Genomic DNA, 15284 nt, shown 5'->3' on the forward strand with positions numbered 1-15284 from the left:
GGAGAGCCGTTCAGTCCCAGTGATATCATCCTTTTTGTGTGCTTGATCAAATCTGCTGTCTACAGGACACTTGTTGCAGATGAGCAACAATGCTGCCTCTTACCACTTTGTGGTGGTGTCTATATTTCTCTTTTTTCCCCTTTATTTCTATTTTTGGTCCATTTTGAACAACAATTTTGTAAGCTAAACTGTGAGTAGATTGATCGAGGAAGGGTTTGGAAGTAGTTATATCAAACTCTTCCCTTGTTCTGCATCCTCTTTAGATCATGGGAATGGCAGCAAAAGGAATTAAGCCTGTGACTTTGGAGCTTGGAGGCAAATCTCCTCTCATTATTTTCTCAGACTGTATACTGGAGAATGCTGTAAAAGGAGCTATGATGGGCAACTTTCTCACACAAGGAGAGGTAAGGGCAGCCACGCAGGAGTAGTTGTCTTTTTGTTTGTCTGTTTGACCACATGTATCTTCTCATCTACCTATACTACCCTCTCTCTGTGTGAATGATTGTAAATGTGGCCACTTTACACAGGATGCCCAAGCCATGTTGGAAAACTGATGTAACTGTTTTGCCACTCTTTGCATATTGGCTTATACAGTACTTCTTCCTCCTCACCCCCAACCCCAGCCTAACATTCTGTTTCACTGAGCAAACAGTGAAGCTTCTCTCCCTTATTTCTTTTGCCTGTCCTTCACAAAAATATTTAAATTCTATCATGGTTTTGACTAGCATTCCCTCTTTAGTAAACTGCTTAGACTAGCTGGATTTTGTAGTATACAAATTTGTAATATATAAAAATAAATCTACCGGCCACAATAAAATTGCTTTTTTTTTCTCTAAACCTTCCCACCTGAAACATATTATCATGACACCATGACCTATCAAAAGTTGTCTTTCTCCCCCACCTACCCCCCCACCCCCTCCAGAGTTCTCCACCTGTCCCCCCATGACATCTGACTGGTCCGCCCTCTGGTCAGCCAGAAAGAAGTGAAGTCCCCCCCCCCGAAGGCCCCCCAAAACCCCCAACTTTTAGCCTTCCCACTCCCCTCAGAATCCCCCCCCTATCATCCCAACTAACCTCCAACTATTACCCACTATCCCATTCCCTCTCCCCACATCAGACAGCAGTGTTAAAACCAAATAGAACATAGATAGCACTCTAAACCACTAGTCCAGGAAACTGTCCACCAGTAGAAGCTGCAGGCATCAATTCCACCACAACTAGGAGTACCACCAGCCAGAATCAGAAACCAGTGATCCTTTAACGAGACAAATCAGGTATTAGATCGCATCTGCTTGGTGCTGGAACAACTTACTGTGGTCCACAGTCCTGGTGATCTCTTTTCCGCCACCTTGGACACCGAGCCCAGCATATCAGGTACATTTTTGCATCCCAACTCCTTCAAATATGGCCCATGCCTCTTCCACTTCTTGGACCTTTCTAGATTTTCGATTGATCGTTATCCACACTCCAAATAGGAAAAGCCATCTATATCTATGGCCCTCAGCATGAAGCAGTTGTGTCACCTCCCTGAAATTCCGACGCTTCTGCAGCGTAGCCCAAGACAAATCTTGAAATATACCCACTCCAATATTGTTCCACTTAAAGTCCTGTTTACGTCAGGCAGCTTGCAAAACTGTTTCTTTAAGGGCAAAATCTGCAAAGCAAGCTATAATATCGTTAGGTCCTGAACTGCGTGCTGGTCCCAAACTTCGATGCGCCCGGACAAGTACAATCCTCTCTGGAGAGGAACTCCCCAATTCAGATAATAACGCTGCACATATTTCCTGCACCAGGGCTGCACAATCTTTATGTTCCTCACCTTCTGGCACACCTTTGAATCTTAAATTGCAGCGACGGGATCAGTTTTCTAAATCCTCCACCTGAAGTTGTAATGCTTGTACCATGGTGTCTGTTTGATCCAGAGCTGCCCATGTCTATGTAACATCTTGTGTGAATTCCGACACATGCTCCTCCGTAGCCGCCACCCGTCCACCTAGTTCATAGAAACATAGAAACATAGAAATAGACGGCAGATAAGGGCCACGGCCCATCCAGTCTGCCCACCTCAATGACCCTCCCCTACCTTTCTCTGTGAAGAGAACCCACATGTCGATCCCATTTTGTCTTAAAATCGGGCACGCTGCTGGCCTCAATCACCTGAAGTGGAAGGCCATTCCAGCGATCCACCACTCTCTCGGTGAAAAAGTACTTTCTGGTGTCACCATGCAGCTTACCTCCCCTGAGTTTCCATGGATGCCCTCTTGTAGCCGTGGGACCTTTGAAAAAGAAGATATCTTCTTCCACCTCGATACGGCCCGTGAGATATTTGAACGTCTCGATCATGTCTCCCCTCTCTCTGCGTTCCTCGAGAGAGTATAGCCGCAACCTATCCAGCCGTTCCTCGTACGGGAGGTCCTTGAGTCCTGAGACCATCCGGGTGGCCATTCGCTGGACCGACTCCAGTCTCAGCACATCTTTGCGGTAATGAGGCCTCCAGAATTGCACACAGTATTCCAGATGGGGTCTCACCATGGATCTATACAATGGCATAATGACTTCAGGCTTATGATTGACGAAACCCCTACGTATACACCCTATGATTTGTCTAGCCTTAGATGAAGCCTGTTCCACTTGATTGGCAGTCTTCATATCTTCACTGATGATCACCCCTAAGTCCCGTTCTGCTACAGTCCTTGCTAGGATCTCGCCATTAAGGGTGTAAGTTTTGCATGGATTTTGGCTGCCAAGGTGCATGACTTTGCATTTTTTGGCATTGAAACCTAGTTGCCAGATCCTAGACCAGCGCTCCAATAGGAGTAGGTCGTGCTTCATATTGTCGGACATTGAGTTTTTGACCGTTGCACTCCTTTCTACTACATTGCATAGTTTGGCGTCATCTGCGAATAACGTTATTTTACCTCGAAGCCCTTCTGCCAAGTCTCTTATAAAGATATTGAACAGGATCGGGCCCAAGACCGAGCCCTGCGGCACTCCACTGATCACCTCCGTCATTTCAGAGGGGGTGCCATTTACCACCACCCGCTGACGCCTGCCTCCAAGCCAGTTCTCAACCCATTTTGTCAAAGTGTCACCCAATCCTATAGAACTCATTTTGCTCAACAGCCTGCGATGTGGTACGCTATCGAAAGCTTTGCTGAAGTCTAAGTACACAATGTCCAGGGGCTCCCCAACATCCAGCTTCCTCGTCACCCAGTCAAAGAAGCTGATCAGGTTGGATTGGCAGGATCTCCCCATAGTAAATCCATGTTGACGGGGATCCCGTAGATTCTCCTCGTCCAGGATCGTATCCAATTGACGTTTGATTAGAGTTTCCATCAGCTTGCTCACTATTGATGTGAGACTCACCGGTCTATAGTTTGCAGCCTCCATTCTGCAACCTTTTTTGTGGAGTGGACAGTGGTTCCGCCAAGACATCACTTAACTCCCTGAGCACCCTGGGGTGTAAGTTGTCTGGCCCCATCGCTTTGTTAACCTTGAGTTTAGACAGCTCACAGTAGACACTGCCTGGCGTAAATTCGAAGCTACTAAATGGGTCTACTGGACTATCCCTTGTCTGTAGCAGAGGGCCAGATCCCGGCTCCTCGCGGGTGAAGACCGAACAGAAGTATTCGTTTAAAAGTACAGCCTTTTCCGAGTCCGCTTCTATATAGTTCCCGTCTGGTTTCCTGAGGCGTACTATCCCGCCTGTGTTTCTGTTTCTGTCGCTAATATACCTGTAAAAGGATTTATCGCCCTTCTTGATGTTCTTCGCTAACGTCTCCTCGTTTCGGAATTTGGCCTCTCTAACTGCTGTTTTGACGGCTCTTGCCTTGGCCAGGTAGTCTTCTCTCGAGTCCTGATTCCCTGATTGTTTGTAATAAATGAACGCCCTTTTCTTCTCTTTTATGAGGCCCGAGATCTCCGCAGAGAACCACTGTGGCCTATTGTTCCTTCGCCGTTTACTTACTGATTTTATATATCGGTTGGTTGCCTCCTGTATGGTATCTTTCAGAGCTGACCACATTTCTTCTACGTTATCTGTTACCGCTTGGTTTTGTAGCGCTTGATGGAGGAATTCCCCCATGCCCTCGAAGTTGGCGTCCTTGAAGCTTAGGACCTTGGTCAATGTGTTAGATTTGGCGAACCCCTTTTTGAGATTGAACCATACCATATTATGGTCACTGGAGGCCAACGCTTCGCCCACTGAGACCTCTGTGACACTTTCGCCATTGGTAAGTAACAGATCCAGTATTGCCTGCTCCCTTGTTGGCTCCAGTACCAGTTGTTTCAGTCTTGCTCCCTTCATAGAGTTCAATAGCCTCCTGCTGCTGCTGGATGCAGAGGAAAGTGTGTTCCAATCCACATCAGGCATATTGAAGTCACCTAACAGTACTGTATCCCCTCGCAAGGTGATATTCTCTATGTCTCCGATCAATTCCATATCCAGGTCCTCCTGTTGTCTTGGGGGTCTGTATATTACTCCTAGATACAGGCATTTGTCTTTCCCCCTGGCCAAATTTACCCAAAGGGATTCCCCTGTGTACCTGACATCTGCAATTCTGGTTACTTTAATGTCATCTTTAGTATATAGTGCTACACCTCCTCCCATCTTGCCCTCCCTGTCACGGCGAAGTAAATTGTAGCCTGGTATGACCATGTCCCATCCGTGGGAGTCCGTGAGCCAGGTCTCAGATATCACCACCACATCCAGGTCAGCGTTCCTCATTTCAGTCTCTAATTCTAGGATCTTGTTGCCCAAACTGTGGGCGTTGACGTACATGGTTTTCCATGTCGCATGTTCGCTTTTAGTGCTAGTTTTAATGTAAGCATCTACCCCAGACACAGAAATGTGTGTACCCTGTGGGGGAATTCCCACTTGAGCTATTTGAACTTTTTTGGTACAATTTGCAAGGTGTGTACCCTCCCTAGACCCCGAATAACAACATGTACCCACCCCAGACTCGGAAATGTGTGTACTCGCCCCAGTCCCGGACCTAGAATTTCGGTATCCACTTACCCCAGTCTCCAAAAAGTGTTGGCAGCCTAGCTCGCCAGGTGGGTTGATTGAGCCTGTACCCTCCCCCAACTTACCTAGTTTAAAGCCCTGTGAAGTAGGCGGGCTAGTCAGTGTCCTAGGACGTTCTTCCCTCTTCTGGTCAGGTGTAGCCCGTCTGATCCTTGTAGTCCTTGTAGCGCCTCTCCATGGTGCAGAAACCCGAAGTTCATTTCCTTGCACCATCCTCGCAGCCAGTCATTTGCCCTCTGGATGCGCTCATCCCTGGCTCTACCTTTGCCCCTCACTGGGAGGATTGAGGAGAAGACCACCTGCGCTTCCATCCTCCTCAGCTTCTCACCCAGGGCTCTAAAGTCTTCTTGTACGCTCTCCTGGGTGTTCCTGGCAGTGTCATTTGTTCCAACGTGGATGAGAAGCATAGGGAAATGGTCCTGGGGCTTGATGAGTCTGTCCAGGCAAGCGGTTACATCCCGAATCTTGGCCCCCGGCAAGCAGCAAACCTCTCTTGATTGTAAGTCTGATCTGCAGATTGGTCCCTCGGTGCCCCTCAGTAGCGAATCACCGATCACCACCACTCTGCGCTTCTTAGGAGTGGGCCGACCTGTTGTCTCCGGAACTGGGGCCTTCTGCTGAACCTCGTTGTCAGATACTTCCTGTAGTAGCTGGAATCTGTTCTTCAATGTGATTTGCGGGGTTGATGTAGAACAGCCCTGTATGTGAGAGAAAGAAACAGAAGATGAGGAAGGTCTTCTGTGTTTTCCTGTGGAGGAAGTTACCAGCTGCCAGGAGTCAGCGTCACCAGTCTCCTCCTGTATTCCGGTGGTTGGTCTCAAGGTAGCAGGATTGGTTGCTGGCTTGGTTGCTTTGGGTGTGGTGGGTATGGGTTCCTGATTGGTGATCTGGGACAGCTCCTGGATGACTCCGTCGATGAAGGTCTCGTCATCACGAATGCTTCGTAGGCGCTGGACCTCCTCTCTCAGGTTCCTTAGCTCCAGCAAAAGGCTGTCGTCTAGCTGCTCCGTTGCTTCCGTCTGTGTGGAGACTGTAGACAACTTTGTGGGGGGGGGGGGGGGGGGGATGGCCTCGGTCTGTACAGAGACCTCTGCACTTCGTCCTGGTTTCCCCTCTGTCTGTACGAGTACCGTAGCCACCCCCTGGATACCCTCGGTGACTGGACAACCTGACTTGATTGAAGTCTTGTTGCTTCTGGTCCTTCCTGCCATAATAAAAACAAAAAAATGTTTGTTTGTTAAGGCTGCCTGTTTACCAGTGGGCTAGAAGGGGCTGCCTGATTGAAAGGTATGAGGATAGAGTGGTCAGCCTGGTTAAATGTTTGAGGATAGAGTGATTGGTGAGGTCTGCCTGGTTAGTGTGAAGGTTTTAGGTGCTTGCTGGTTAGGTAGAAAGTTAGAAAGTTAAAGGATTTGGTAGAGTTGGAAGTTAGACTGAGGTTAATTAGCTACTTGTAGAAGTTAAACTACAGACTAAGTTAAAAGTCCCTCCTTGAGGCCCTTCTTGAGGCTCTTCGCGAAGGCGATCTCGCTAAGGCGAGCGCCTTTGCCGCTCGCCTTCGCCGTGCGCCGAACGGCCGTGCGCCGTTGGCTCCCTGCCTTTTAAGGGGGAGCCCGGGCTCCGAAGCGACCTCTGACGCGGTGGGGGGTGGGCGGAGCTTACTCTCACCGCTGCCCCGTTCAAGTTTCTGCCTCTCCTCGCTGCCTTCCTAGCTCTGCTCTGCGACCCGGCTTCCTCCCCTGTGCTTCCTGGTCCTGCCTTCTCTCCTGCAAGTAAGCAAGAGAAAGTGTTAGTGGTCCTGAACGCCGCCGCGGTCTGCTTCGTGCTCTGGCTCCCTGCCTTTTAAGGGGGAGCCCGGGCTCCGAAGCGACCTCTGATGCGGTGGGGGGTGGGCGGAGCTTACTCTCACCGCTGCCCCGTTCAAGTTTCTGCCTCTCCTCGCTGCCTTCCTAGCTCTGCTCTGCGACCCGGCTTCCTCCCCTGTGCTTCCTGGTCCTGCCTTCTCTCCTGCAAGTAAGCAAGAGAAAGAGTTAGTGGTCCTGAACGCCGCCGCGGTAGTTCCGCTACCTCCGATTGAATTTCCACCATAGTTGCCTTCAGATCTTTGTGAACCCCGACTATTTCAGCTTTAATATTTTGAAACCATGACTGCAAAATTAGCGGCATGATTTCTGGCTCTTCCAGGGATTCAGCATTAGTCTCCTCATCTTCCGATTCCGAGAGCACCGGCACCATTTTTTTTTTTTTTCGTAGTGCTCGTCAATGGCCCTCCTCCAGCGCCCTCTGTCCGATCCATGTCCCCTGTAGGAAATCGGAACTTATCCAATTTTTTCTTCACTGCCATTCTGGGAAGAGTGAAACTGCCCCTCAACTCGCCAAACTTTGAAAGGCTTAAAATCACTATTAACTCCTCGGCCCCAACGGAGCTCTCAGTTCAAGCAGCCATTCAGTGGTGTGACGTCATTTCCTCCAGAGGCCTGTGTATTGTCCTCTAGATGACAGAAGGTGTTGGCGAGCAGTACTTAACATAGTAATATAGTAGATGACGGCAAATAAAGACCCGAATGGTCCATCCAGTCTGCCCAACCTGATTCAATTTAAATTTTATAATTTTTTCTTCTTAGCTATTTCTGAGCAAGAATCCAAAGCTTTACCCTGTACTGTGCTTGGGTTCCAACTGCCGAAATCTCTGTTAAGACTTACTCTAGCCCATCTACACCCTCCCAGCCATTGAAGCCCTCCCCAGCCCATCCTCCACCAAACTGCCATATACAGACACAGACCGTGCAAGTCTGCCCAGTACTGGCCTTAGTTCAATATTTAATCTTATTTTCTGATTCTAGATCCTTTGTGTTCATCCCACGCTTCTTTGAACTCAGTCACAGTTTTACTCTCTCGGGAGCGCATTCCAGGCATCCACCACCGTCTCCGTAAAGTAGAATTTCCTAACATTGCTCTTGAATCTACCACCCCTCAACCTCAAATTATGTCCTCTAGTTTTACCATTTTCTTTTCTCTGGAAAAGATTTTGTTTTACATTAATACCTTTCAAGTATTTGAACTTCTGAATCATATCTCCCATATCCCTCCTTTCTTCTAGGGTATACATATTCAGGGCTTCCATTCTCTCCTCATACATCTTCTGGCGCAAACCTATCATTTTCATTGCCCTACTCTGGACCGCTTCATCTTCTTACGTCCTTCACCAGATACGGTCTCCAAAACTGAACACAATACTCCAAGTGGGGCCTCACCAACGACCTGCAAAGGGGCATAAACACCTTTCTTCTACTGGTTACACCTCTTTCTATAAAGCCTAGTATTCTTCTGGCAACAGCCACTGCCTTGTCAAACTGGGTTTTTTTTGCCTTTAGATCTTCAGACATTATCACCCCAAGGTCCCTTTCCCCGTCCATGCATATCAGCCTCTCACTTCCCAGCATATATGGTTCCTTCTGATTATTAATCCCCAAATGCATTACTCTGCATTGAATTTTAGTTGCCAAATATTAGACCATTCCTCTAACTTTTGCAGATCATTTTTCATATTTTCCACTCCCTCTTCGGTGTCTACTCTGTTACAAATCTTGGTATCATCCGCAAAAAGGCAAACTTTTCCTTCTAACCTTTCAGCAATGTCACTCACAAACATATTGAACAGGATCGGCCCCAGCTACAAACCCTGAGGGACTCCGCTACTCACCTTTCTTTCCTCTGAGCGACTTCCATTAACCACCATCCTCTGGCGTCTGTCCGACAGTCAGTTTTTAATCCAGTTCACCACTTTGGTTCCTAACTTCAGCCCTTCAAGTTTGTTCAAGATCCTCCTATGAGGAACCATATCAAAGGCTTTGCTGAAATCTAAGTAAATTATATCTAGCATATGGCCTCAATCCAGTTCTCTGATTACCCAATCAAAAAATTCAATCAGGTTCGTTTGACACGATTTACCTTTTGTAAAGCCATGTTGCCTCGGATCCTTTAACCCATTAGATTCTAGGAAGTTCATTATCCTTTCTTTTAGCAACACTTCTATTATTTTTCCAACAACCAAAGTGAGGCTTACCGGCCTGTAGTTTCCCGCTTCATCTCTGTGACCACTTTTGTGAATAGGGACCACATCCGCTTTCCTCCAGTACCCAGAGATTTGTTGAATAAGTCTTTAATAGGACCTGCCAGAACCTCTCTGAGCTCACTCAGTATCCTGGGATGGATCCTGTCTGGTCCCATCGCTTTGTCCACCTTAAGTTTTTCAAGTTGTTCATAAACATTTTCCTCCATGAACAGCACAGAATCTACTCCATTTTCTCGCGTTACTTTGTCAGACAGTCTCGGTCCTTCTCCAGGATTCTCTTCCGTGAACACAGAACAGAAGTATTTGTTTAGCATGTTTACTTTTTCGTCATCACTCTCCACATATTGGTTCCCAGCATCTTTTTAATTTAGCAGTTCCATTTTTCATCTTCCTCCTTTCACTAATATATCTGGGGGAAAAATTTCTCTCTTTTTTACATTTTTAGCCATTTGTTCTTCCGTGAATGTTACGCCAATCTTCAAGAAAGGTTCGAGGGGAGATCCAGGAAACTACAGACCAGTGAGTCTGACCTCGGTACACGGAAAGAAGGTAGAGGACTGATAAAGGACCGCATAATTGACTACCTTGATGGACACAATCTGATGAGGACCAGCCAGCACGGCTTCAGCAAAGGAAGATCTTCGAAGGAGCAAACAGGCTGATAGACAAGGGTGATCCGGTCGACATTGTATATCTGGATTTTCAGAAGGCGTTCGACAAGGTTCCACATGAATGAATACTTCAAAAAATTGTGAGCCATGGAATCGTGGGTGAAATACTTACGTGGATTAAAAATTGGCTGGTGGATAGGAAATGAAGTAAAAGGCTGCTTACTTTACCTCACTGGGGATCTGTCGTGAAGGGAAAATAAAACCCACAAGATTGCATTGTATATTCCAAAGCAAATAACTTTTTATTCTAGTAATAAGTATTATAGCAGCATTTGTCAAATCAGAAATAAATCAGTTTGGACATATACAATGGAGAGAAAAAACCTCATACAAACAGTGCCAGCATTTTTCTGTAAGTATAGCGCAGCTTCTCTAAAGAAACTGCCACAGCATGGAGGTTTTATACAGAAAGTGTCTGTGTCTTAGACCCTTCCCCTGGCTGTGAATATGTATCGCCCTATTGGATTAGACCAACTGCCTATCTAACCCTCTCCTAGTCCCACACCTCCATTCTTCCCTGGGGGGCCCTGGACAGGCATAGCTTCTGGAACTTTCTTCTTCTTGAAGTTTCCATTTTTAACATGGGTACATCAATATCAGTGCCTCAGCGCATTAGCCTGGCATCACTTTATCAGTTCTTAGGTTCCCGGATGATGGAGTGTCTTGCTGACTTGCATTTTCTTTCAGCACTGTTAAATAGCTTATTGTCTTTCCAGCACTGGTTGGTGTCCTTGAGAAACTTCACAGCAAGAAATCCACACACTCACATGCCACACATTAGCATCTCAGCATCTGAACTGAAACCAGTTTGCACAAGCCCGTGACTTCAGCAACTTCAGCAACTGCAGGAATAGGTCTCACAACCTGTAAAACTCTCCCATAGGCCCCGGTAATCTATCTCAGAAACAGAGAGTGGGGGTAAATGAACAATACTCGAACTGAAAAAGCGTCACGAGTGGAGTGCCGCAGGATTCGGTGCTTGGACCCGTGCTCTTCAACATATTTATAAATGACCTGGAAATTGGTATGACGAGTGAGGTGATTAAATTTGTAGACGATACAAAGTTATTCAGAGAAGTGAAGACGCAGGAGGATTGCGAAGACCTGCAACGTGACATGAACACGCTCAAGAAATGGACTGTGACATGGCAAATGAGGTTTAATGTGATGCATTTCAGTAACAAAAATCTTATACACGAACACAGGATGTCCGGTGCAATACTTGGAGAGACCCCCCAAGAAAGAGACTTGGGAGTACTAGTTGACAAGTCAATGAAGCCATCCGCACAATGTGCGACGGCGGCAAAAAGGACGAACAGAATGCTAGGAATGATTAAGAATGGGATCACGAACAGGTCGGAGAAGGTTATCATGCCACTGTACTGGGCCATGGTACGCCCTCATCTGGAATAATGCGTCCAGCACTGGTCGTCGTACATGAAGAAGGACACAGTACTACTCGAAAGGGTCCAGAGAAGAGCGACTAAAATGGTTAAGGGGCTGGAGGAGTTGCCGTACAGTGAGAGATTAGAGAAACTGGGCCTCTTCTCCCTTGAAAAGAGAAGACTGAGAGGGGACATGTTCGAAACATTCAAAATAATTAAGGGAATAGACTTAGTAAAGACAGGTTGTTCACCCTCTCCAAGGTAGAGAGAATGAAAGATTCCACACAAGTGTAAGGAAGTTCTTCTTCACCCAGAGAGTGGTAGAAAACTGGAACGCTCTTACAGAGGCTGTTATAGGGGAAAACACCCTCCAGGGATTCAAGACAAAGTTAGACAAGTTCCTGCTGAACCAGAATATACGCAGGTAAGGCTAGTCTCAGAGCACTGGTCTTTGACCTAAGGGCCACCACGTGAGCGGACAGCTGGGCACGATGGACCACTGGTCTGAGCCAGCAGCGGCAATTCTTATGTTCTTAACCCCTATGCAAATACGGGACTAAAACCTAAAAGTACTAATATGTACAAATGAAACCCTACGATTCAAGAGTCTGCATGCAGTACAACCCCCAGAGAAAAAGAAACAAATGCATTTCTTTTTGAACAGTGCAAAATATAGACACAGCAGACATAAATTCTCAGAATTGACACAATTCAGTCAGTAAATTCAAAATTAAAATCATTCCCCCTACCTTGTCTCCCTCCCTCCATGCTGTGCCTTAACTTCTGGCCTGCTGCTGCCCCTGACTTTGTCTTTGGGCCGGCGCCCTCTTCTTTACTGCCGCAGTGCACAAAAACACGGACAGTGGCTCCTCGCACGTCCCGTGCCTCTTCTGGAAGCATGTTGCGACGTCATAAAGAAGGCTTCCGGTTCAGGCACAGGACACGCATAGGATTCCGCTGCTTGCGACTTTGTACACTGCGGCAGTAAGGAAGGGGGAACCAGTCCAAAGATAATGCCACATTGATCGTACCATGGACTGGCGGCTGAAGAACACTGCCTCTGGCTCGAGCGGCAGGAAATTTCTGCGGACCGGTGGTTGAAGAACACTGGTCTAGAGGATGGCTACTAAAATGGTCAGTGGTCTACATCATAAAGCATATGGGGCAGACTTAAAATCTCAATATACATACTTTGGAGGAAAAGCAGGAGAGGGGAGATTTAATAGAGATGTTTAAATATATGGCATAAATGTACACTGTGGATTTCAGGGGCATAGGATGAGGGAGAAAGGAAATACTCAGAAGTAATCTTAGAAAATACTTTTTCACAGAAAGGGTGGTGAACGCATGGAATGGCCTCCGAAGGAGATGGTAGACAAGAAAACTATATCTGAATTCAAGAAAGCTTAGGATAAGTATATTGGATCTCTAAGGGAGAGGAAAGGATAGTATATGGCATGGATAAGTAGGTTAGATAAGCCATATGTCCTTTCTGCCTTCCTTTTTCTACAAAACGCAGCAGTCAGGCTGATCTTCGGGCTGAAGAAGTCCGATCACATAACCCCTTCCTACCAACTCCTGCACTGGCTGCCAATGGAGGCACGCACGAAGTTCAAGCTGGGATGTCTCTGCTTCAAGGTATTATATGGTCTAGCCCCTAAATACATAACAGACCTCTTCTCATTCCCATCCATCAGACATGAGAAAAGTACACACCTGAAGTTCGTCTCCCCACCGGCTAGAGGATGCAAATATAAGAGATACCACCAACAACTTCTATCGTATCAAGCAGCCTTATGGGGCAAAGACTTAGAAAAACTAATTACTCACACAAATGACTATGGAGAATTTAGAAAACACCTAAAAACGTACCTGTTCTCGAAACACCTAGGTAATGAACCAGGACAATAGCCCCCTTCGCAATATCATTCCCAAAACTGAATTTGTAAACTGTTAAGCCCCAATCACAAACTATGAATACCCCATTCAATTTATGGAATTTTTCTAATTCTTTGTAAGCCGCAGGGCACTTCAAGGCCCTGCAGCATACGAACTGTTGTTATTATCATTAATGTTCCCATTATCAGATGTACACTGCTATACTCTGTAATTCGCTGTATGTACAGTTTCTCTTTATTGTAAACCGCCTAGAAGTCGCAAGATTGTTGGCAGTATATAAGAATAAAGTTATTATTATTATTATTTCTATGTTTGTAACTGGACTTCTCTGGTTGGTTGTCAAATCAGTGCTCTAACCACTAGGCTAGTCCTCTACTCCAGGGGGACTTTGCCTTATAGAGTAAGAGGAAAGGCCCTAAATAATTTTTATTCTGTCCTGTCTTTTTCTCTTGTACCATAGTAAAACTGCAGAAAGCAACCTACATCTTTCAGGATACTGTTTAAAGACAAACCCTGTCAAGATCTCAGTGCAGTTGGTTCTTATCACCATCTTTTATAGAATCATTAGTTGTCAGGTTTCATGCAGAACTTGTTTCAAGCAAAGCCTTCCATCAAGCTTCTCACTGTGTTTTGGGACTTCAATCAATCTGTTATGAGCCATTGAACCCTTAGAGCAATCACTCTGTGAACTTCAGGCCCTATTGACTTAAATACTCTATATAAGATATTTTCAGAATTGTGTGGTCCTGCTTAAACATTACAGCCTTTTTTCTCTGGACACTTGCTCACAAGGGTGGACAAGTCTTACATAGTGTAAATCACTAAATAGCCTTTGCTTTATATGTGAAGCAGACTGAAGATCATAAGGCATCCACCCAACTGTAGCTAGAAATTTTTACTTTTGAGGGCCACTATCCTGCTTAGCCTTGAAAAAATGCAGAATAGATATTCAAGCATGACAGGATTTGAGTCTATATAAATCTTCCCACCTTAAGGGGTTTTTTTTTTCTATAGATTATGGATAGAATTGAAAGAGAAGCAAAAAAAACAAGCAGAGAAGACCATGCTGTCAAAATGAGATATACTTTAATGGGGTACACATTTATTTAAGTCTTTATTTTTTGGTTGTTAATCTGTATTGTTTTCAATTTATTGTTTTAGAAACACTGGACTCCTAATGCAGGCTTTGTAAGCCGAAACACAGTCCGTGTCTGGTCCTGTTTCTGGATCCACTTTACAAGTATACCCCATTAAAGTACAGTATATCTGTTTGACGGTGTGGTCTTACTCTGTGTGGTTTTTGCTTACCTTGGCTTTGGTGCAGAGTTTTTTCTCCTTTTTATTTGGTGTAGAATTGAAAGGAACCTTACTTAACACAATGATGGCACGATACCCTGCCTGCGCTCATTCAAACATGTAAGGAAGATTTGAAGTAAAATTTCTGCCTGATGTCACCCCACTTAGGTGTTCTGTGGACAGCAAGATAATCAGTCCAATGCACACATCATAAGTAAGCAAATTTCATTATTGTGGTATGTGCTCAACAAGACCGCATAATGTTAAGAAAGTAGAGCTGGAAGACACACATCACTTCAATTCTGTCATCATCCTTCCTGCCAGTCTGTTCATTCTGCTGTCAGAAACCAGGCTAGACCTTGCTGTCTGTTCATTTTAGGTGTGCTGTAATGCAACCCGTGTGTTTGTTCAGAGGGAAATCCTGGATAAGTTTACAGAGGAAGTTGTGAAACATACCAAAAAGATTAAAATAGGAGACCCTCTGCTGGAAGACACCCGTATGGGACCTCTTATCAACAAATCACATCTGGAGAAGGTGTTGGGCTTTATCCAAAAGGGCAAAGAGCAGGTAAGAGGTCCCCTTTTCCAGACATGTTTAAGATTTTGGATCTCATGGTTCATTTTCTTGAATAGAAAATGTGCAGACAGGATGAAATCACTATAGAAGAGCCCACAGGCTCTAAATGAGAACAATGTGATTCAGCCCTTTAGGTGTCTTGAGAGAGTCTGTTAACAAGAAGTCTATTAGCAAGGGAGAAGCTACTTTTGAGGTGCTGTGCTTTACAGCTGCTTGCTAGCCCAGTTGAGGAGCAGTGTCTGAGAAGTCCAGTGGCAGGGAAGGAACTGCAGGCAGCAGTACATTGCTAAGGGAGAGAGCAGAAAGCTATATGAGATCATGAGGCTCTACTGATAGAGAGTGGAGAGTTGCTTAT

At 45.8% G+C, this 15284-nt stretch overlaps 1 protein-coding gene across 1 annotated transcript in view; it reads left to right on the forward strand.

The window, feature by feature from the left end:
• Positions 1–15284, forward strand: part of ALDH9A1 (aldehyde dehydrogenase 9 family member A1) — a 183141-nt gene that overhangs the window by 128668 nt on the left and 39189 nt on the right. The window contains exons 6-7 of the mRNA XM_033960396.1: positions 264–404; positions 14732–14920. Of these exons, the coding sequence (XP_033816287.1) occupies positions 264–404; positions 14732–14920 (330 nt within the window). The remainder of the gene's footprint in view (positions 1–263; positions 405–14731; positions 14921–15284) is intronic.

Source organism: Geotrypetes seraphini, chromosome 10 (genome assembly GCF_902459505.1).
Source record: "Geotrypetes seraphini chromosome 10, aGeoSer1.1, whole genome shotgun sequence".
Taxonomy (NCBI): Eukaryota; Metazoa; Chordata; class Amphibia; order Gymnophiona; family Dermophiidae; genus Geotrypetes; species Geotrypetes seraphini.